Source organism: Pseudopipra pipra, chromosome 3, assembly GCF_036250125.1.
Source record: "Pseudopipra pipra isolate bDixPip1 chromosome 3, bDixPip1.hap1, whole genome shotgun sequence".
In the NCBI taxonomy this organism is placed as follows: Eukaryota; Metazoa; Chordata; class Aves; order Passeriformes; family Pipridae; genus Pseudopipra; species Pseudopipra pipra.
In genome coordinates this window covers 60,838,530-60,861,739 of record NC_087551.1, presented here as the reverse complement: position 1 = coordinate 60,861,739, position 23,210 = coordinate 60,838,530, and the positions used below count along the sequence as shown (strand labels likewise).

General features: G+C 37.9%; 1 protein-coding gene across 3 annotated transcripts in view; it reads left to right on the top strand.

Moving 5' to 3' along the window:
- The window catches only part of TMEM200A (transmembrane protein 200A), a 50,061-nt gene extending 30,814 nt beyond the window's left edge, over nt 1-19,247 (top strand). For 2 of the 3 annotated variants that reach the window (XM_064649505.1, XM_064649506.1), the window contains one exon: nt 16,086-19,247. In XM_064649505.1, the coding sequence (XP_064505575.1) occupies nt 16,102-17,577 (1,476 nt within the window). In that variant the 5' untranslated portion in view covers nt 16,086-16,101 and the 3' untranslated portion in view covers nt 17,578-19,247. Of the gene's footprint in view, nt 1-12,212; nt 12,309-16,085 lie in introns of all 3 variants that reach the window. The other variant, XM_064649507.1, reaches the window with a different exon arrangement.
- Nucleotides 19,248-23,210: the final 3,963 nt, after the last annotated feature.

Genomic DNA, 23,210 nt, shown 5'->3' with positions numbered 1-23,210 from the left:
TTCAGAGAAGTTGTAGAATTGTAGATGCCCCTCCCTGGAAGTATTCAAGGCTGGGTTGGATGGGGCTTTGAGCAACCTGATCTACTGGAATGTGTCCTTGTCCATGGCAGGGAGGTTGTAACTAGAAGATCTTTAAGGTCCCTTCCAACCCAAAACCTTCTATGATGATAACATGAACACTCTTAAATCACATTTCTGCAATTATTTCAGTATAAGTGAGAATATTTCACCAAGAAAGGTTCTGCATTCAAGGGACTCTTCTTCGGTAAAACCTGTGAGCTGGAGAATCAATAATTCCTTCCAGGCTAATTTAGGGATTATTTAGGAATCTGTCCCACTAGTCCCAAAGCAAGGGGCATTTTGGTTTAACACATCTAGGTTTGTCATCTTAAGGCTCTGCCCTGGCTCCATATAATGTGCACACACAAACTTCTTGTAAAATGGGTAATTTTTTTTTCTTTCTCAGATGGAGATTTTTCATGTGAAAAATCTAAACACAGCTTCCAGCCAATCTGAAGTGCTGGGGGTGTTCATGGTTGCAATTTGCAGCAGGATCCTTCAAAGATCTTGAATAAAACATTGCAACATATAGACATTTGCCACTAAGAACAACAACAAAAATACTAACATGATCTATCCTGTTTTTTGACAGTACAGAAATTATACTTCAAATTATGTAGTAGACATTTTATTTTTAGATCTTTCTTTTCTGAATTTAGCTTTTGAGGACTACAGCAGAGATGTTGTGAGTGCCCTCTGTTCTGACCCATTCTTTCACCCACTCAGCAACTCAGTTGTGAAAAATTGCCAAAGGCCTGTGTTGAACCTTTTCTCAAACTTGCAGCTATTTGAAAGGCAGAAGCGTCAGAATTGGCTGGAATCCAGAATGCTCTTGGTTGGGATGTGCCTCACTTACAACCACACCCTGGAATGTCAAGGCAGCCTGAGACGCCTCATGCATGTGTACCAGGGCAATGGAGGCACGTTTGCATTGGAGTCAGCTGGCATAAGTGTCTGAGGCTGAGTGGCTTATGAACCACTCAGAGTACTGTGTACTTCTCTGTTCAGTGGTGGCTGTGCTAATTGGCTATACTGAATGAGCGTAGAGCAGTCCGTGACTTCTGTGAGGACTGCAGCAAGCCTTCTTGTTTCTTGCTGGTGTCTTAGAGATGCTCTAGGATAACAAAAACTGAAGAGTAAATGGGAAGTCTAAATGAGAAGCCTAAACAAAGCACCTGTGAAGTGATCATATTGACCTCTGGGCAGGTGATGGTTGATCCTTTCTATAGGAAGAAGAACAGTGTAATGTGAAAGGAAAAGGAGAATCTTGTTCTGTAAAATCTTGTCCTCCAGCTGAACCTGGAGGATATGATCAGCTGCCAAATCTGCCAGAAGCTGCAAGTGTATCTGACTAGTTAACTCCCACAGACCTTACATATTTCCTACAAATTAAACAGTTGTCATAACCAGATGCTTTTTTTACCTTCCCTTTTGATTTCTTTCTCATGTCATGTTTTTTCATTGCTTGCATAGGTATCTTTGTCAGTTTGATTCTTCCTTGCTTCATAGTATGTTTGCATTTATTATCTTAATTTTTTTGGCATTTGCATTGGTTAAATTACATTCTGTCTCTGACATTCCAAGCTATTTGCGCATAGTTACGTGATCTGGTTCATCTTTCTGCATGCTCCTCTACCTCTTTATTCACTTTGGGTGGTCCTCAATGTTTGCAGCTCTATCGGCCAGTATTTCAAATGTCAAGCTCAGTTCATGTTGTACAGAACTCTTTCCTTTTGATATTTGCTCTGCTAATTCTAGGGCACAGTTTTAGTAAAAAATAACAGTTATCCTCTTACTTTGTCAGATATCTGCCTTAATGTGGTGTTGCTGCACTTTTTTCATTGCTGTGAACAAGTAATAATTACTTTATTCACATTTTAGTCCCATAATGAACTTCAACTCATGTATAAATATATATATATACACCCACTAATCCAGCTATCTAACCTATTTACTTTACCCAAGGTTTTCTAGGAAGTACCTTTTCTGCAGAATCAAAGCCCTTGAGGCTTTCACAAGAAAGTGAAAGAGATTAGTACCTGCCTTCAGAATTGACACGTTATGGCAGTATCTCACACAACTGGAAACTGGTTACACTTCAGGCGTGCTCTGGTTGGCACTAACTTCACTTACCTGGATAGTCCCAACTGTGTCATGGTTTCTGTTGTATTTTAAGGTTGCCACTTACTCCATTCTTACATTGACATTGCTGCCATATTTCCTCTAGGAGGAACAAGCATTGAATTGTGACCTTTAAACAGAACTGTGAGAAAGGATGAATCGTAAATAAGCATTTGTTTAAAAGTGTTCTATATATTTTCTATGAATTTTAGTGAATGCCTTCAAATATGTGTGGATAATTTTAGTTTTGTTTTTGCTTGTTGGTTTAACTGTCTAAATAAATGTTTGAAGTAATTTGGTAACACATTGCTAGCCTTCTACTGAAAAGTTAGTTAACTGGTGACATTGTATTTCACTCTTTCCCCTACACTCTGAACTGAAAACTATGGTGAACTGCTGACAGCTTCTTGCTGCTCAACATTTTCAATTTAATCTCCCTCTCCCCATTTCTTCGTCCTGCTTTTCTTACACAGAACGGATAGTTTTGCAGTAATTTCTTAAAGAAAAAAAGTAACCCATACTGTATCTGTTGTCACTTGGTAGTCTGATGAGTTTTACTGACCCTTACTTTCTTTTCTCCTCAGCAATGCATTCAGAAATTGGGCTAAAGGTTTAGACATACCAAACTGACTGATACCTACAAATGCTCTGTGATTAGCTGAGAAGACTCTAAAGCCATAAATGCAATTTTTACACTAACCGACTATATAATTTGACTATATATTTTTTTGTCTTCTTGACTTTGAACTTCTTGTTGAAATAATCTCTTAGTTGTTTATGCTGTCTATATTTGCGTGACAGATCAACAGTTTTTAACAAGGTGCCAAATAATTGTAGTTATGGATTAATTTTAGTTTAATTGTGCCTAATTTGGAAGTGCTTGATTCTGAACATTATGCTGGCTTTGTGTAAGTGAGGAGGATATTCATTAAAATAAACTGATATTTATCTCTTTAATTAACAATGACTATATCCAAGCTAAAGCAAAGTAAGTAAAATATTAATATCGTAAGGTGATATAGCGATAATGAATGTGAGGACCTCGAGGGGCAAAAAAAATTACTGCAAGTCATTTGTGAATAAATTGCAACCTATAATACATGCTAATAATAGTTTACATCTCCTCTAAAATTAAAATGTTATCTAGTATCAGTCTATGTTGACATCTGTCATGATCACATGAGTCAACTGAAGTCATGTTTTAAAATACATGGGCAATTGCAGGGTAGTTCAAATATGTTAAAACACAGATGTATAGACTTTATGAATGAGGGCACTGAAAATTCACAACCCATTAAATAAGCTAGTATGCTATCAGCAGTGCATTCATTAATAGGTCTTTAACTGGGGCACTCTTTATCATTCCTCATGCGCTAGGAATATTCTAATTTTTCTAAGGTCTGGTAGCCGACTGTTCCACAAGGTTTCTTAGGAACCCAGTCTAATTGGAAAAACTGAATGGAGATGGTTTTCTGCAAAATAGCAGGACAGGCATGTGCTGATTCCTGGATGCAAAGTGAAATAAAATCAACTCTGCTCTATTTCAGAGGACTTGGTAATATGGACGAGCTATTTATATTTGAAATGTAAGGCAACAGTATGGAATGTAAGTGTCTGAGTTGAGGGAGGCAGACCTTTTAAGGGTCACAAGTTTTGGGCTGTATGTGAAGTCCCCTATGTGAACAACACCTGGACATTTTGCAAGCAAGTAGAAGCAAGGACGTAGCAGTTATTCTGCTCTATTTAACTTCATGTACTACAAAGGAATTGTTTGGCTATAACCCCCAATGCTGTACACAGATGGTTCATGGTAAAAGAAAAAAGGGATTTACTATGCGAGTCATGTAGCTTAAGATACAATTCCATAAATGTGGCCCACAGTATTTCAATATGTCTTTCTCTTAGCATCTCACTACCTATAGGTTACTTGGCTCCCAGCCAATTCTTCCTATTTGTAGTATCCTTAGTTTTGGTGTTACAGCACAAAGAGAGTGGTTTATTATAATGCAAGTGATAAAGGAGTTGATTAAAAGTACATAAGAAATTGCTTGTGAGGGATAATTTACATAACAGTAATGATATTAAGCCTTCATATTGACATTTCTATTGTTTTATGCATGTGAAATATTAATTTATGTCTTGAAACTGCTGCTCTTCTGTGTACTTTGTAAAAAGCCGAGTAGCAGTGTGGATGCTTACAGGTTCTACTGATGCCCCCATGTGGATGTCTGGATAGATCATTCTAGTCTGCCGAAGACATAACTGAGGTTTACTGTTAATTTAATAATAATTTATTTCTGTGTCATCCATTAGTGGGCAAAAAAGTGTGACTGTGGGATACCAAAAGTATTTTTGAACTATGCTTTCCATTCTCTAAGAAATAGTGCTTGACTATCCCTTTTTTGTATCAAGCATTTGAAACTATTGTTGACATATTGGAAATAGCATCACACTAACCAGTTTACTTATTTTTGTGGGATTCTTGAGACCCAAGAACGTTTTCGTTCCATTAATATCCTAATGGCTGTGATATAACAATGGCCTAATTAGTTTACTAACATAGAATAACCTAAACATCATACACTGGTTTTTCTCCCCTTGTGGATGAATATAATGATATTGTAACTGACAGTCCAGCTGTACCCCTGAATCACTGAAAATTAGTATTAAGATGCTGGAATTGTCTTTAAATGTGACAGCTTGAGTACTGTGAGCAACAGAGACCTTAGGAGGGGGTGATTTGTCTTGCGTCTTGGCTGGGTAGGTTAACTTGTACAAGGCCTTTAGTTTAAAAGACATCCTAATACTGACCCATGTTTTCAGTGTTCCTTAGATCGTAGTCATCAAAGGAGATTTTGGAATGTAAATACAGATCTGATGAGCATAATGATAGCATAGGGCCCCAGCTGTTCTTCTTGGCCATACAAACACTCTTACCGTGTGGCTGAGGAGCTCAGGGAACTCAAATTCCAGTTCTTCTTCGAAAGACCCCCTGTATGGAATTTACTAAAGACATGGGAAAAAGTCTCCTGCTGGTAGAGAGGCATGGCACACAAGACACCTCAATTCCCAGACAAGTGCCTTGGCCACTAAATTAAAATTATGCTGCCAGGCTTGATGAACGAGTAGCAGGGTTGTTTGTGACTTTAACATTTACTTTTTGGTCCTAGGTCCTTAAGTTCTGCTAAGCTGGGCACTTAACATTATTTTTGTACGTCTGTCATGCACTGAGATTTTCAAATACAAGTACACAATGTAGCTACCTAAGTACTATTCAGAGTTAGACTCTTGTGTTATTTGTGTTTGAAAAAATTGGTCCTAGGTCTCTTGACAGCAGAGCATGCTAATGCCTGCTGCTTTGAGTTTGCACATTTTATATAGAACAAGAAGTATTTTTTAGGTCAGGGGGAAAGTGCTGCTCAGACTTCTTAGTTGTAAGTAGATTTGATTTCATATCTAATATGTGTATTACTTAAGCCTTCTTTGAAATACCTACTTCATTTTTTTCCTGATACTATTTGATTTTACAGTAACTGGACTTATATACACGGGGAAATTACAGTTGTTAGAACCTGCTAAATAACTTGATCAACTGAGCATGTAGTGCAGATATGGACATTTGTTTGGTCTCATGACAGCTGGTCACTGCCTATATTAAGTGTATGTCCAAGCTGGAGATTTTGCCTCTGATCAAATCAAGTAACATATTGCTAGTTCAGCTAGATGATGTGAGTGTAAGTGGTAGCCAGATCACTCCAGCATTGCTTGTACTTATGCCTCAACACCAAGTGTCTCTCACTGTTTTATTCAAAATTTCAGGTGTAAAGAACCAGCAATCCTAGTGCTTGAAAATTAAGATATTTCCCTACATTTTTATTCTTGTATCATGTTTGGTTTTTATTAGGAAACAGTTTATCTGGCACACTGGACCCTGGAGTGTTTAGTCATGCCTTTCCTTTGCAGGAAATGACAGATAACATGTCTTTTACTCTGCTTTTACACATTCAGTCTTTCAGAAGCATCTAGAGACCTTTATAAAATTTGTTTCATGACTTGTGGTTGATAACTGGTCAATACTCTGATCTGCATTGTGTGAGCTTGCTTCAGAATTCACATTAGTCCTATGAATTTTGGATTTCAGTTCTAGGTTGCTGGGCTATAGTATTATCTCAAAGTGTTCAAAGAAGCTCCTTTTTATTCTTAGTAAAGTCTAAAAAATAAAAGACGAAAAAAAAGCAAGCTAGAATAAATGCATAAAGATCCACATGCTTCTTTTACACATTTTAAATTAGATTGTGGTCATAAAGTGATTATTTTCAATAAAATGCTTTACTTTCTGTTTATACTGAAAGCAGACAGATTGTATGGTATAGAAGGTTTTAAATAGTCGAGTTATTTCACCTGTAGATGTGTATAACCCAGGCTCTTTTCTGTTTACAGAATATGAACACTAACAATGCGAATGGACAAATATATCTAAAATAATTATGAATCTTTGGCTAAACAGCCAGTATCTGCTTCCATTTGTAGCACTGATTTTCACTAGAAAATGGGTTTACACAAACTAAAGTGCTAAAATAGCTTAGAAACAGATTTTGTCACTTCAGTTTTAAAGGACAGTTATCGCCTTGCTCAGTTTAGGCTAAAAAAACCCTAGCTGTTTTTTAGTAGAAAAGCTCAGGCAAACTGGAGAATGCAAGCAAATAAAACCAGCAGTAAAGCCTCATATATCCAGCTTTTGTTTTCCTGTGTGCATATTGTTTGGGCTTTTTTTCTTCTAGGAAGAAAATTAAAACACTTTATTAATCAATCAATCACCTTTTAAACAACTTTTATTCAAATCTTATAAAGCTACTTCCCATTATTTGTTTCCCCTTTCTTTTTTTAACTCCCTCTTTCTTTTTGTTGTAGTTCTGTAATATATTTTGGAAAAAGACATGACATATCTGTGCATAAGAAGTGAAAATTTCTGTGCATAAGTAAAGAAGTTACCGGTGCACACTTCTGAAAACAAGTTACATCTCTAAATTTACTAATTAATAAATACATTGGATACAGAGGTTATGTAGGCATTCCACAAATAAGTACGTCCAGTGCCTGAGATCTTGTGTTTCTTTAGAGCATCATGTAGGACTTTAACTAAGATGGTCCAGCTAGAGAGAGCAGGACAGCTGGGAATTCAGGACATCAGGTGTTTTGTGACCTGAGAATATGTTTGGTTCACTGTATAGTGATAGGGAAGCTGTTCCAGACATACAAGACGTGGCACCAACCTCATTTTGTGTGAGTTTTACGTTGATAAAATCCATGAACTTCTGTAGACTCACATCTGATTTATTGCAGTGTGCCAGTAGACATTGAAGATGGAACAAATTTAAAAGTGAGTTCAACTGGGTCAAGCAAAAGCTGGCAGACCAAATCTGGGCCAAGTCATAGAGCAGTATCTTGAAAACAAAATATAGAAACTCAGGTTCCTTCTCTCTCTCTTTGATGTCTGCTCTGTGCTTTTGTGAGTAGCTAACGAGCTCTGTGTAATGCTGCCAATATTGAATGTTGCTGATTTTGCACAGAATTACAATATATGACCCACTGAAAGGATCAGGCTGAAGGAGAAATAATAGCAGAGAGGATAAAGCAGCTCAGGCATTCATCTTTATGCAGTATTGCTGGATGTTCACCTTACATTTGACCTTGGCATAATAGTTGGAATAATTAATGTATATGGCAGATAGTGTAAATGATGAAGACATTCAAAAGGGTTCTTTTTTCTCTGTGATTTAAAGTACGCAGTCACAGCATTCCATGAATCTGGGTAGCAGGTATCCTTGCTTCCCTTACAATTATATTTATCATTATTTCTAAGGTTGCAAGTTTTAGTTCATATTTTCTAGTTGTTGCAAGTTGCAAGTTTTCTAGTTATTGCAAGTTAGTTTAGAGCTAAAGAAAAGCCCAGGTGATTTCAAAAAATAACTTTCACATTAATAAAATATGAAGAAAGGATATTTGCAGACTGAAGCAAGTTCAGCGTGGAGTGCCTACGGAGGCCAGGATCTGAAGCTCTTGCCTGGGAAAAGGGTGAGCTGAGTGAGGGCTGGGTCAGCCCTGGAGAAGGGGTGGCTTCAGGAGGACTGAGCAACAGCCCCCCAGTACCTACAGAGGGGTGATCAGGAAGCCAGAGCTAAGCTCTTCACTGTGCCAGATAGTGTTAGGACCTGAGACAACAGGAGAAGTGCAGACTGGATACAGGGAGGAACTCTCTCCCAGTGGAGCAGAGGAAAAGAGTTCTAAAGGAAAAAGGGGGTTGCATTACTGCTGGCACAAACTGAATTGCTTTTAAAGTTTGGGTATTGATTAGTTATATCCTTGTAACTAAGGTCTATTACTTGTCCTGTTGGGAGCTTTGCTTAATAGTAGGGAAGTATAAGTTTATAGGAGTAGTTCAGTGGTTTTGTGGTGTTTTCTGTTGTTGTTTGTTAATTTTTGTTTTCTTTTTTCCCTGTTTTCCTTTTTTTTATTGCCTGGCATTTTATTTTTTCCCCCTCCAAATAATAGTGGAGGGTCAAAGATTTTTTATTGTAATTTCTGTGATTTGGTGTAATTTTATAACCTTTCCACTGAGTCATTATGCAGACAGTGCAACAGCTTAAGGAAAGCTAGATTAGGAAGTTTGGTTGCTCACAGTCATACCTGGACTTTCCTCACTGTGCTTTAACACAAGGTAGTGGACAGTCATAATGGTCATGATAGGGAGTGCCATGGTCCAGGTTTGCTAATGAAGTAGAATGAATCTAAGTACAAAGAGAGATTTGATATATCGAGTATGGATTCAATGTGTTTCCTTCAAATACTTGCCACAACTGAAATTTGGATCAGTCACTTCAAAAAAAAGGAACTGTGCCGCTTTGCACAATGTAAAGGTACCTCTTTGCATATGTTTCAAAATAATGTGACACTGTATAGTTATAGAATCTATATAAAAATGAGATCTCATAACTCTCATTAAAGTCTAGTCTTGTTTTTTAAAAGTTCATTTTCCCTTCTTAGTTTCTTTGAGTATCCAACTTTGTTTAGTAGAACAATGAGCTGCTTCTCTTTTGTTTCCTAAAGTGTGCTCAGTTCATCCTCTTAATCCATTCCAAATTAGTGGGTTTCTATCCTTCACAGTTTGTGGCACCCTTGGATTCCTTAAAGCAGTAAAAATTTTAGATTTTTAAAGGAAGTTCTGATGTGCCACGCCTTGCTATCTTTCACAGATTCTGCAGAGATAACTGCTGGGCCCCCATGGTCTTGCTTGGACCAGTATAGTGCAGATTTGAAAACCACTGCCAGATCTAGATTTTTTAAACAACTGTATCACTGTCAGACTTCAAATTTCCCAACATATTTTGATGTTTCCTTAATACCTAGCTTTTATTTTTCACTTATGAGTGCAAATATTTTACTATTTAGCATGGTACTATGGTAAATCAAATACAGACTGTTTGTTGTAGCTGCATGGTCTACCAACATCTAGGGAACCTCAGCTTTTAATGTCTACATTTTAATGTCTGTCACTCAGACACCCTGGTGCTCTTGTGTTGCCTGACCTGTGTGCTGCTTGTCTTTCCCTTTTTATGCTATGAAATTGCTTGCACAATTTGGCCTGCTTTCACAATCTGACTGGCGACCAAGAGGTTAGAAGGACGGGATTAGTCCTTAATCTTATCTCTTTAGAGTCTATAAGGGACACCTTAAAGGGAATTTGAACCCAAATGGATTGGTTTCACTGGGTAATTTCAAAGGTTTAATGTTTTAAATAGTTGTGCAGTTTCCCATCCATGGCTTTCGCTTGCATGACTTCAAAATCCCAGCCGAAGTTATGAAGATTTTTAGTACCATATTCCACATGCTTTCTTCTTGCCTAATGTCACTTAAAGTGCACTCAAAATACTTCATGAATACAAAAGTTGACTTTTGCTTGCTTGCTTGCTTTGTTTTTTAATCTGTTTAACCAGGTCATGTTCTGATGAATGGATATGTAGAGAGAGGCATTGCAAGGTAGTCCCATTGGTGTGCTAGGCACTTGGAGCAGGCTGCTTGTTAAACTGCTAAATAAAAACGTAAATTGAGATGATTTTTTCTTGCAGTCGACACATCTCTTCTATCTGGGTTTATCAATCAGTGAATCAACTGGGCTCAAATCCCTTGAAATCTTATCACATCAATTTTGTCATTTGCTTAGCTTCCAAAGGATAACTGGGTATTACTTCTGTAGACAATTTCTAGCTTCAGAAGGACTCTGAGTCGCTCCTTTTATCTGCCATACCCCGTCCCCCCGGGATGTGTTGAGACTGTTCAAGTTGCTCTGTGCTCTGCAGCTACTTTAGCAAGTCCTCAGGTCAGCTGCTTCCTGCCTCCCTTCCTTTCTCTAGGCTGGCAGATATGTCTGTATGTCAATCATGTGTCTGTCAAGTCAGATATGAGTGATGGTGATGGCATAAATACACCATATCTCTATCTGGTCATCAGTGGTACCTTGATGTACTGGTAAAAGAGAAGGACTACAGTCTGTCTATGATAATTTACCTAGGCCTTACTTTGTCTCACAGAGTGAATCTACCATTTCTTTGTTGGTTTGTTTGACCTTCTGACTTGGTTAGGAAAATACCTCATATTTTGCTTAGCAATGTCTAGTGGTTACTCACAAAAAAATTGTTTGTGAAAGGTATTTTTACCCTCTTTCTTAAATTTCCTTTATAATATCCTATCTTTGAGCATCTGAGCAACCTTTTCACATAGGGAAAGGTGATAAAAGAGAAACCCTTCCAGCCTCTCTGGCAGCCTTGACCTGGATAGCCAGTGTAATGTAAGGAAAAAGCAGATGTCATTCCGTTACCCATTTTTGAATCATGTCTGCAAATTTCCTGCATGAATTTATTCCTCTGGCTCTGGTATTCTTTCTTAGATGGGCTGCAGCCCCTCTCATGGCTCCTTACCTACAGATACTTCTACAAATGTTACTGTATTGGATTGGGTTTGTGTGGCAAGGTTTTGGTAGTGGGAGGGTTACAGGGGTGGTTTCTGTGAGAAGCTTCTGGATGCTTCTCCTATGTCTCCAAGATGGACCCACCGCTGGCCAAGGCCAAGCCCATCATCAGCTATTGTAGTGCCTCTGAGATAATGGATTTGAGAAGGGAAAAAACCAGTCCTCAGTGACCCCAAGATCACTGAGGAAGGAGGGGTAGGAGGTGCTCCAGGCACTGGAGGAGAGATTCCCCTGCATCCTGTGGAAAAGACTACGGTGAGGCAGGCTGTCCTCCCTGCAGCCCATGGAGGTCCATGCGAGAGCAAGTATCCACCTGCAGCCCCTGGAGGACCCCATACTGAAGGAGGCTATGACTCTCTGGGAAGACTGTGATGGAGCAGGCTCCTGGCAGGACCTGTGGACCCATGGAAAGAGGAGCCCACACTGGAGCAGCTTTGCTGATAAGACTTGTGATCTCATGGTGGTCACTGCTGGAGCAGTCTGTACCTTAAAGACAGTACCATGTGGGAGGATCCCCATGCTGGAGCAGGGAAAGAATGTGTGGAGTCCTCCCCCTGAGGAGGAAGCAGCGGCAGAGAAGATGTGGGTTGAAGTGACCGCAACCTCCATTCCCCATCCTCCTGCACTGCTGCGGGGAGGAGGTGAAGAATTCAGGAATGAAACTGAGCCCACGAAGAAGGGAGGAGTGGGGGGAAGGTGCTTTTAAGATCTTGTTTTAATTTTGATTATCCTACAAAGATTTATTTGGTAATAATTTAAACTAATTTCCTCAAGTTGAATCAGTTTTCCTCGTGATGGCCATGGATGAGTGATCTCTCCCTGTCCTGATCTCTACCCACAGGTCTTTTGTTATCTTCTCCCCCCCCCCATCCAGCTCAGGATGGGCACCTGGCATTCCCCACCAAAGTTATCCAGGTCTTTCCCTTTGTCTCCATTTCTCTGTCTTTGCTGTGTGGCTCACTACCAGTAGTATCTGCTGAGGGGTCTGTCCTTTCTTCGTGCTTAGGGGCCACATAACAACCATCTGCTGCTGGATTTTTTTTAAGGCATCTCCAGATCCTCAGAGGACTGAGCTTAGCCTATCTCCTGGATGAGAGTTGAGGTACATCTTGCTAGTGGTCTAAAGTGGTTACAGCTGAAGTGTCAAGAGCCATTCTCTGTGCAAACAATGCCAAGAGAGGGAGAGCGAGCAGGAGCTGCTTCACAGGATCCCTGCCAAGATGGGCTTTCTTTGACACCAGCCCTGCCAGCCACTCAAAGATAATTCAGAGCCACTCTATAACAACAGCACAAAGCAAAGTGAAGCTAAATGTAGAGGTAAATATGGGCTGCTGCTTCTTTCAAGACTAAAGCCCTAAGCTGTCCAGGCCTTTGGACCTGATGTTCTTGCTGAAGATGAAACAAATGGAGCAGTCACAAGGTTAGAGAATTGTTCAAAGTTTATTCTTCAAAAGGACCTTGGCAGCTGTGGTGCTTTTGTATCAGTGAGACAGTTATATTTTATAAAATGAATTACAGGCCTGTCCATTTTTTTTTTGGGAAATGCATTCCATTTTACCATTATTTGCTTCCTTGCAGAGCCAGCATGTATCATTCACAGTGTCACTAAAGAGATGCTGTCTGAGCTCTTAGCATAATCTTTATTTATCTCTGAGTAAAAGTCTTCTAAGTCTTTGCTTGTTTAGAAGTTTGAATTCAGACTTCAGGGTAAAACTAAAAGTAATCACTGTGCTAAGTTAAATAAGAGAAGCAGCATTTAATGAGCAGCACTTATTATGGCTGTTATGTGACAAAACTAACAGGTTTGCAGAATAAATGTATCTACAATGCCTTTTTATAATAAATATGATACTTTCTAAAAATGGTTTCCGTCTTAATAGGCACTTCATTGTAATTGGCTTCTGTAAAGCTGTCAGCATGAAGTGAAATCATCTCACACCAATATTTCTGTTAACATCTTTGATTTTATTAGATGCAGAAGAGATCAAAATTCAGCTGCTAGTTTGTTATTAAGTAGCTTATAAGCCTAACCAACCCCATGGCTTATTTCAAATTATAATTTACAAATCTGGTTGTGATTTTTACAGTGAAAGAAAATTTAGTAATATTGATGTGAACTCAAGAAATAGGAAAGATACTCTTTCTATGTATAATATATGTTTCTATATTGTAGCAGCTGGACTTTTTCCTCCCTTGTGCCCAATTTCTGGTGTAGGTAAAATTAACAGAGGAACAGCATGTTCCCCTGAAATCACAGAATCATAGAATGGTTTGGAAGACAAACATGTGCTGTGAGAGATCTTGCTTTCTCTCTTACTTTCAGACATCTCAATTTCTGTCCTTCAAGTAATAATGTAATTGAGTTGTGGTTTTCCAGTTTTTGCAAAATTTGCAAATGAGAACTTTCCACAGAAAGATACCCCAAGATGTAATTTTTAAGTATGTTTTTATTGGCTCTACTTTTCAGAGTTAGGGGGGAGTTCTTGCTAGAGGTATGTTTAAAATATTTAGCAAGAAGATGGGAGTTTATTCTGTTCACTCTTTGGTGCAATTCAGGTAGCTGTGATAAGCATAGTATAGTACACAAAATAACAAATCCTGCCAACAGGCGCAGTGAGAACTTAGCACTAAACTGCTCTACCAGTGCAGTTCCTTGGTAGGCCCGAAAACGAGCAGATGGGTTCATGCATGCCTGTAAAATACCTCATGAATATGGAAACTCCTTGTCCCACACAAAGGTCTGGGAACTGGAAAAGATTAATGGAACAAACTAAATTATAGCTGTATGATTATTGATTTCAGTAAAGATATGCCATAATTAATTAATTTCACAGAGAAAGCTAATTACATTTAATTGAGTTGTGACAAAATACAAAAGCTTTTATAATGGCTAAGTCCTATTTATTTCTGTCCAGACGTTCAAAACATTGTTTTACAGAATAATGATCTTTTGTTTTGGCAGAAACCCATAAACATGTAAGGAAATAAGAAAGTTTTAAAGACTATCAGTGTCAAATAACTTTCTTTGGGGGATTTTAAAATTGTTATCGTAAAAAAAAAGGCTTTTAATGAAGCATTCAGTACATTAATTTGCACTGAACTATGGAATTTTCCCAGGCAGCATTAAAAAGGGAAATTAATTGCAAAGGCTAAGAATTCCCAGGGAGTTTGTGAACATGAAACCTGACACTACAAGTAAAATTTCTAAGATTTTTGGAATAAGGCTATGAATTTCTCTTTCAGAAATTCAGAAAATGTTGTATATGTAGTATCCTAGGCCTTTTTCAAATCCTTCCTTTTTAAAGACCTTTCTTACAGAGAAAGAGGAAGTGCTCTGTCCTTTAATTATGATGGTGCTAGGAGTGAGTTCAGGTTGTCTGTCTGTCATCTGAATTGCTGTTTAGCAGATAATAACACTAGGGTTTTTTTTTCTGGATTAATCCTTCCAGTTGGCCTCCTATCTCAAATTCCCTATTAATTTCATAAGCAGTTTCATATTTGGTGGGTTGGACTGATTGCTGTTTGTAGATGTGCTTATGTGACACCTGCTTGTGAGAGCATCCAAGTAGGGAATCTGTCTGTTTCTCATACCATGAGAGATCTAATTGTTTTTTTTAATGGGTGCACTGCTAACATTTAAAACAAAAGAAAAAGTTTGAGATGCGATGAAAATCAGTGCCTGTAAATTGCAAGCAGTCACCAGTTTGCTTTACCTCCACCTTTCAATGTCTCACGTTATTCACCCAGTCTCACTTTAGTTTTGCTTCTTAAACCATCCCTGGCTTTGACATAGCCTTTTCCTCTGCAAAAGTCTGTCAGCCTTCCTTTATCTCTGAGCAGAATAACACTACCAAAGAGGACATAATTTTTTAATACCTGGATTATAGTATCTTAATTTTACTCTACAACATTATCTCTCATTACTTCTAATATTAAATAATTAAGCTCAGAAACTATTTTTAAGTCTAAGATGCCTTGTAAAATAAAATACAATTGTCTTGAACTGTGTTGTTTTATTTGTTACTCTTGCTCATAAAAAATTACCAAACATGACTTTCTCTGTTAAATTCTTGCTTGTTAATCTTTCTTGTGTGATAGACAAGCAAGTGTGAAAGTAAGTCTTGAATGAAATAAAATTTACTCATAAAAATAAGAAAATTTGAATTCATTTGAAATTTATGATGATTTCTTGTCTGATAAACTAAACTGAGGTTCTTGATTTGTAGTCTAGGAGGAACAACAAGGGGAATAAAAAGATTTAGATATGAGAGGATCAGCTTTATTAGTAAAGGCAAAAATGATTCTGTAGTTCAGATTCAGGCAATCTGAATAGACTTATTAAAAGCTTATTTAAATGCTGGAATAAATATGTATGAATATATGCCAAAATCTATCAGGAAAGCTCTCTTAAAAAGGATATGTAGAATGAACTGTATTCACAGTCACTGTGCATCAGTAGTTTTAAAAGAAACTAGCTAAAATGCTAAAATTATCAACAAGGTCATAATATATTATTGACTTTGCTGCAGACCAGTGCAGGGATAAATTATCTGTTAAAACTTATGAATATTTTCATCTTTAGTCCTGATATATCACCACTAAGAGCACTAGATTTATGTTACTGTCTGTATCACTGATGGAAGCTTTGTTACCTGTATTTACAGTGAAAAAAGTCTTCTGGAATTTTTTTTTAAGATGCCTTGTGAATCTCAAAACTGCTACTATGTCACAACTAGATTAAGCTATAGTAGTAGCTTTTTAAAAGTCAAGAATATTTTAATTATCAAGAAATTTGCATATTAACAAAATGCTATTTATATTTGCCGAGACAACCTTTGCCTCACTATTTCTGCTTTTTTTTTTTTTTTTTTTTTTCCAGGGCACAGTATAGAAGTATGATAGCAACTGGAGGAGTCATAACAGGACTGGCTGCCTTAAAAAGGCAAGACTCTGCCAGATCTCAGCAACATGTAAATCTTGCCGCAGCACCAGCTTCTGAGGAGAAAAAACCAGTTAGACGCCGGCCCAGGACAGATGTAGTAATTGTCAGAGGCAAAATCCGTCTTTATTCTCCGTCTGGTTTCTTTCTTGTTTTGGGAGTGCTTATTGCATTCTTTGGAATTGCAATGGCCATCCTTGGATACTGGCCCCAAAAGGAACAGCTTTTAGGATCTGAAGATAATCTATCTGTAAATGAAACCCAAATCCTGAGAAGCCAAGGAAGCATTTTACTTCGCTTCTTTGAACAGCATGTGCACTCAGATAAGATGAAAATGCTGGGCCCTTTTACTATGGGCATTGGAATCTTCATTTTTATTTGTGCAAATGCCATTCTGCATGAAAACCGTGACAAAGAAACAAAAATAATACACATGAGAGACATATACTCCACTGTAATAGACATCCACACCCTGAGGATCAGGGAACAAAAGCAGCTGAGTGGTACCTTCACTGGCTTGTTGGGGGAAGGAGAACTCAGGCACAGTGGGAGCTCATGTGCATCACATCTGGCTGCGAACACGGTTGCGCCTTTCTCTGGCTTCAAGAGTAATCTTAGAATGGATAGTTCTGCTGAAGAAGATGAGATTACCCTAAATGAAGAAAGAACCACTAGTAGCCTCCTGCCACCTCTGCTGACTGAACAATCTGGTTCAGTCTTTGGACTTTACCCTCACTCCAGCAAGGCTTCAGATGACAAAAGCACTAATTCTATAAAGTGTGAAACGAAATCCATTGTATCATCATCTATTAGTGCTTTCACACTGCCAGTAATTAAACTGAATAACTGTGTTATTGATGAGCCCAGTATAGACAACATAACTGAGGACTCAGAGATCGCTAGGGGTCAGTCTAGAAATCTGTCAATGGATTCTCTGGCCATTCCACTAACTGATACCAATGAATCCTACAGACCGGCCGTTCCCATGCTGCCACGACACAATTCATTTGTGGACACTCCATCTGATCAGTTCAAATCTTCTATGACTCTTGGACCAAGCACAGGAAAGCTTTTATCTCCTGGTGCTGCCAGGAAACAGTTCGGTTCCAACACATCTTTGCATCTTTTGTCTTCTCATTCTAAGTCCTTGGACTTGGACAGGGGTCCATCTATGCTCACTGTCCAAGCTGAACAAAGGAAACACCCCAGTTGGCCTAGACTGGATCGAAGCAACAGTAAAGGATATATGAAGCTAGAAAACAAAGAGGATCCAATGGATAGGTTACTTGTGCCACAAGCAGCAGTCAAGAAAGACTTTACTAATAAGGAAAAGCTTCTTATGATATCAAGATCTCATAATAATTTGAGTTTTGAACATGATGAGTTTTTGAGTAACAACCTGAAGCGAGGAACTTCTGAAACAAGATTTTAATATTTAAATTACAATTTAGAAGATGTCATACAGTATTTTTTAAAAAAGCATTTTGACAAGTGTTTCCTTTTCAGTGAGACTGTACCAACCTGTTTTTAACCAAATGCTTAATAGCCCATTAAAATTGGCTTGTGCAAACAGAAATCTTCACCTTTGTAATGCTGGGTTTCTTGTTGTAGTAACATACAGCTGCAATACTGTACATTATCATTGCTCAGACAGTTTTGTTATGACTGATTCCAATTATTCCCAAATCATTATTTCTTTTGTTCTATATAAGCATGTTACTTTTTATCACTTTGACTCCAGGAGACCGCATTAAGAAAAAAAGTTCAATTTACTTACTTGCAAGTTGTCTTTCTTTAAAGACTGCAAGAGTCTGAAAACAGAGCTTGTGGTCTAGAATGGGAAGTGACCAGGAGCACATACATTTGAATTGTCAAATCCAAGCCTTTATTCCTGGGTGTTGTCTTTCATATGCAGTACGTCTTGAACTGCAGTCTTGCCACTGTCATTATGAGAAACTTGTTTACATATTGGGGTAGGTGGATAGAAAAGAGTGGGTATAATTAAAACAATTTTTTGTGAATTCATTGTAGTTGATCGAGCTGAATACCGGTGTTGTGAGTTGTTAACTATGCTTCGTACAATAATCTTTCTACATCCATTGTAACTTAATCACGTAATTCTGGAAAAGCATATATAAAGTAAGAAATCTGAAAATTCAGTTCTCTACACCACTTTGATTGGCAGCAGTTTTAAAATCAGGATAGAAAGATTCAATTAAAATCATAGGAACATGATGAATGCTGACTGGATTTTAGAAATGATGTATAATAAGATGATATTGGGGCATGCATCTGAAGACAATAATGGAAAATTAATATATTGCCTCTTATTACTATAGCGAGAAGCTAAATAACTAGATCTCTGTGTTCAAAATACTGACACAAAGCATACAATTCAATATGTGTACTAATATTGTAAAAAAGCCTCTTGCCTAAAATTTTGATTTATATATTTCACATAAATATTGGTGTAATGGTTCACTGAAAAGCTGTGGCAATTTGCATTACAAGATTTTCCAAAAGGAAGTGACATTTACAACAATGTTTTTCTCAGCAAAGCAGGCTTCACAGTTGACAGTTGTGGGCTATTGCTAAAGAGAAGGAGAATTTGAATGTGCAGTATCAGAAGGTTTTGATGTATTTCATTAAGGTATTTAGGTCGTAGCCCTGCCTTGACACCGTGCTAGAGAATGTCACTTCAAGCTGCTAGGCTTATCTAACAGGATGTTGGTCTTACTTGGTTGAATTTGATATATTCACTTAACCTAAATACTCAGGAATTATTTTTAATGGCTTTTCCCAAAAAGAATCAAGCTTTTTAAAGTGTCGTTGTTCCTCAATTACTTTGGCTATGAAAGATCAAAGATGAAAATGCCGTCTCCCTTTTTTAAATATTCTGCTCCATATTTCAACTGTGCAATGTTTATATATCAGGAGCATTACTTGCTCAGTGAGTTGAGGCGTAGTGTTAACTGTTAGAACCTCAAGCCTATATATTGTAACAGAGTTGGCTAAATATTTTGCTATGAAGCTTTTAATAACTTTCTGGTTTGTGTTCTTAAGACATTTGCTATTTTTTGCAATAAAATGTCTATCTACACATATCTGTTTTAAGACCTATTTTTTCCTCTATGATCTCAAATCTTACATATCAAAGTATAATTAGGTATCATAGCATTGTATATACCATTGTACTTAACTTTTTAGCCTGCCACTTCTTATTTTGTCGTGACTAATTTCAGGAACATGCCTACACGGGTAAAGGCTGAATGATTTTTTTTACTCATGTAATGTGAAATATATTCAAAGTGGTTTTGATACAGAGAATTTTTGTATGGAAAGAACATCCCATTCTTTTTAGTTTGGCAGTAAGTATTCTCATAAAAATAGAAAACACTATAAAAGACATTAATGATGCAAGCATTTTATTTCCTTAATAGCTACATTAAAAGATAGCTTAAAATACTGTTTTTCACATACTATCATATGTGAGAATGATGGTCCCTTTGTAAGTATAGCAGGGCATGAGCTTTTAACATAGATAACAGGTAGTGAAAAATGTACCAATTTAAAAATATAAAATTAAAAAAAATTACCAAGGTAAAGCTACCAACTTAAGGAGTCAAAATAGCACCATGCAAAGAAACTCTGTGGTTGACAGACCAACTACAAAAATATTCCCCAATTACCCTAAAAGGTAGGCTTTCATTCAGATAATCACAGGACTGTTGAGGTTGAAAAGGACCTCTGCAGGTCATCTTGTCCAACCCCCCTGCTTAAGCACGGCCCCAGGACCATGTCGAGATGGTTTCTGCGTAACCCCAAAGAGGGAGACCCCATAACCTCCCTGGGCAACCTGTGCCAGTTCTGGGTCACCCTCACAATGAGAGAGATTATATGATGTTCAGAGGGACCCTTCCGTGTTTCAGTTTGTGCCCATTGGCCCTTGTCCTGTCACTGGGCAACAGACTGTTTCCAGAGCCTGGCTCCTTCTTTTTTGCAGCTCCTTTAGATATTTAAACACATTGATAAGATCCTTCTGAGAACTCTCAAGGCTAAACAGTTTAGCTCACTCATCCATTCCTCATAGGAGAGGTGCTTCAGTCCCTTCATACATGGGGAGAGTCAGGAATCTTACAGTGGCCAAAATGTGAGCCGTGTGCAGTTGGCAGGTGAGGAACTGATGAAGACAACTGATGTCTTAAATTGTATCTTTAGGGTATAAATATTCAATCAGTTGCAGATTCACTTCACAGACTTTTTTTCTTATTATTTCATTTCCATTATTGATGCTTTGTGCAGCCCCACAATGAGTTTTTCATGTACACTCCAGGGTGAAAAAGAAGCCAAAGTCAGGAAGTTTAAGACTAGTTTTGTCATCAGAGGAAATAATTGTGTAGCTACACTACAAGCCTTTTCATGGAATAAGCTAAACCTTACATCTGTCCAGAGGAAATGAGTCCTTTGTTTATAATAACTCCAGAAAGAAAGAACTGCTTGCACAATGAGCTTGCCTAAGACTGTTAAAAAATATATTTTCTACCTTTTAGGTAATCATCTTAATCACTGGCTATGGATCAGACTGATGTTTAAGTCTGTCCCACCCTCCTGGGCAAAGCTCATTTATTAGGCAAGTTTCATCAGGAAATAAAGAGCAGGACTCTGCTAGATAGAGTGATAGAGCATAAATGCTGCGTTACACTGTCTCTTATAGAACTGACTCTGTATTTTACATGAAATTGTAAAAGGTTGCTGAATAAAATCCTTGAAGCAGGGATTGGATTCTTGCCAGGTTGATACTTTAACTACTCCCCAGTGAGCCCAATTTATTCTCCCTGTGAGGCAGTGAACCAAACCCTTTCTTGCAGAGCAGCGCCAAATTCAGCAGGAGGGACTGGCAAATGCTCCAGCTGCTCAACTGCACATGGCTTAACGGATGGGAAGGCATTAGCTTTCTCAGCAACAAAAGGACCTCCGTACAGTGTTATCCACCCACATGGCTGTCATAAGGCTGGAGCTGTGTAAAGGATGGGAGAGTGAGCTGGCCCCCCCAGTCTGGTTTTGAAAGAAAATGGAATTTAATGCTATTAACTGAGCAAAATTTTTGAGGCTGCTAGTTTTGGAGGTAGACATCAACAACTGCCCTACCTCTTATATTACCTAAATAAATTTCTTTTTGCAAGCATGTCAGAGTGCCATTCTTAGACCTCAAGTTGATTTTGATTATCCTTTAAATGCAGCATTGCTAGTTCTTCAGTTTATGCTGAATGAAATTTGGGAAATAGGACTAACCTACAAAAGTAGTTTTCTCCCTGAAAAGCTTTTCATGCAGCTTGTAGAGTTCCTGAATTGCTTTAGTATTATGCTCTTAAGTTATTTCTTTATATGAGTCTTTTTCTGACTCTTTCCAGGAACTTTTGCCTTCATTTTCCCAGCACTCCTTTTTTTTTTGGCTAATTTTCCTACTACATACAGCATTGTGGTGAGCAAGTAGAAATCTTTTAGCAAGACTGTGCATGTGTATATGACAATGCAAATGGAATAAATAGCCATTGTAATATAGGAGTGCTTCAATTAGTACGATTTAGCTACTCAAGGGTAAGTTCATGCCCTTTGTTTAAACCTTTTCAGATTAAACTCAGGAGTGAATTAATTGCAGTTATCATAGCTATCATGTTTAACTTACAGGTGACATTTATTATATGGCAATTTGTACTTTAGGACTCGGTATTTCAAATTAACTTCACTGGAGTATTTTACACATTCAGTAAACCCCAGTTTTTAATAGGATTATTTATCTGAATGACAGCTGGCAGAATTACTACCCCAAGTTTCATAAGGAATGGAAATGGGATAGTTAGAATACTTTTATTTTAGGATAACTGAGTCTAGACAAGAGCCACCAAGTTGATCAGGGGCATGGAACATCTCATGTATGAGGAAAGGCTGAGAGAATTGAGATTGTTTACTCTGGAAAAGGGAAGGCTGCAGGGTGACATAGTACCTGAAGAGAACTCACAGGAAAGATGGGGCAAGACTATATACAAGAGCATGTACAAGGGGGAATAGGTTCAAATTGAAAGAGACTGTACTTAGATTAGATATTAGGGAAAAATTCTTTACTTGAGGGTGGTGAGGCACTGGAACATGTTGCCCTGAGAAATTGTGGATGCCTCATCCCTGGAAGTGTTCAAGACCAGGTTGGATGTGGCTCTGAGCAACCTTCTCTAGTGGAAAATGTCCCTGCCCACAGCAGGAGTTATGGAACTACATGATCTTCAAGGTCCCCTTCCAACCCAAACCAAATAAAACCCAAAACCCAGAAAACTCCATACCCAAACCAAGCAACCAACAAAAAAAACCAAAAAACCTCCAACCAAACAAAAAAAATTTCATTGAAATTGAAATATAAGACCCCGCTGTATTTAACAAAATATACGGATGTCTAATCTGTTGTCTTGGTTTTAATTCAAGTGGATAATGCTTTAGAGAAGAGTGATTTACCATCACTGTGAGTTGTCCATAGGAAGAAACATAAACCATTGGTGCCCCTTATCAGTTTTTCCAGCTAGCGTAATTATTCAGGATAGCATTCACAGAAACATCTAATCTGTTTAGGAATCCCACTGAGTCCTTCAGTTCACTAATACTGTTTTTGCAAACTACTGCAGATTAATTATGAGTCGCCAGTAAATGTATTTCCCTTATCAGCTGGCAATTCTTATCAGCACTGTGATCTCAACTGCTCCCCTGTTAAAAAAAATGTTCCAGAAATAACCTAATATCTATTGTAAATATATTGATGTTTTGGGGAGAGGGTGTGTTTTTCGTATTTTTAAAAAAATTCATCACTTGATTTGGTCAGAGCCATGCTGTGATTCATTGTACAACCAATTTAGCACTTAGATCTTTTTGTTCTCACAATTAGTTCCTACTTTGTAGACAATACTGTATCTGTTCTTAGCCTCTTAATTATATGGGTTTTTTTACTTTCAACATTATATTCCATTTCATTCTGGCTCACTAGACAATTCAGTTTACCTTCTGATCTCTTTTATACCGATG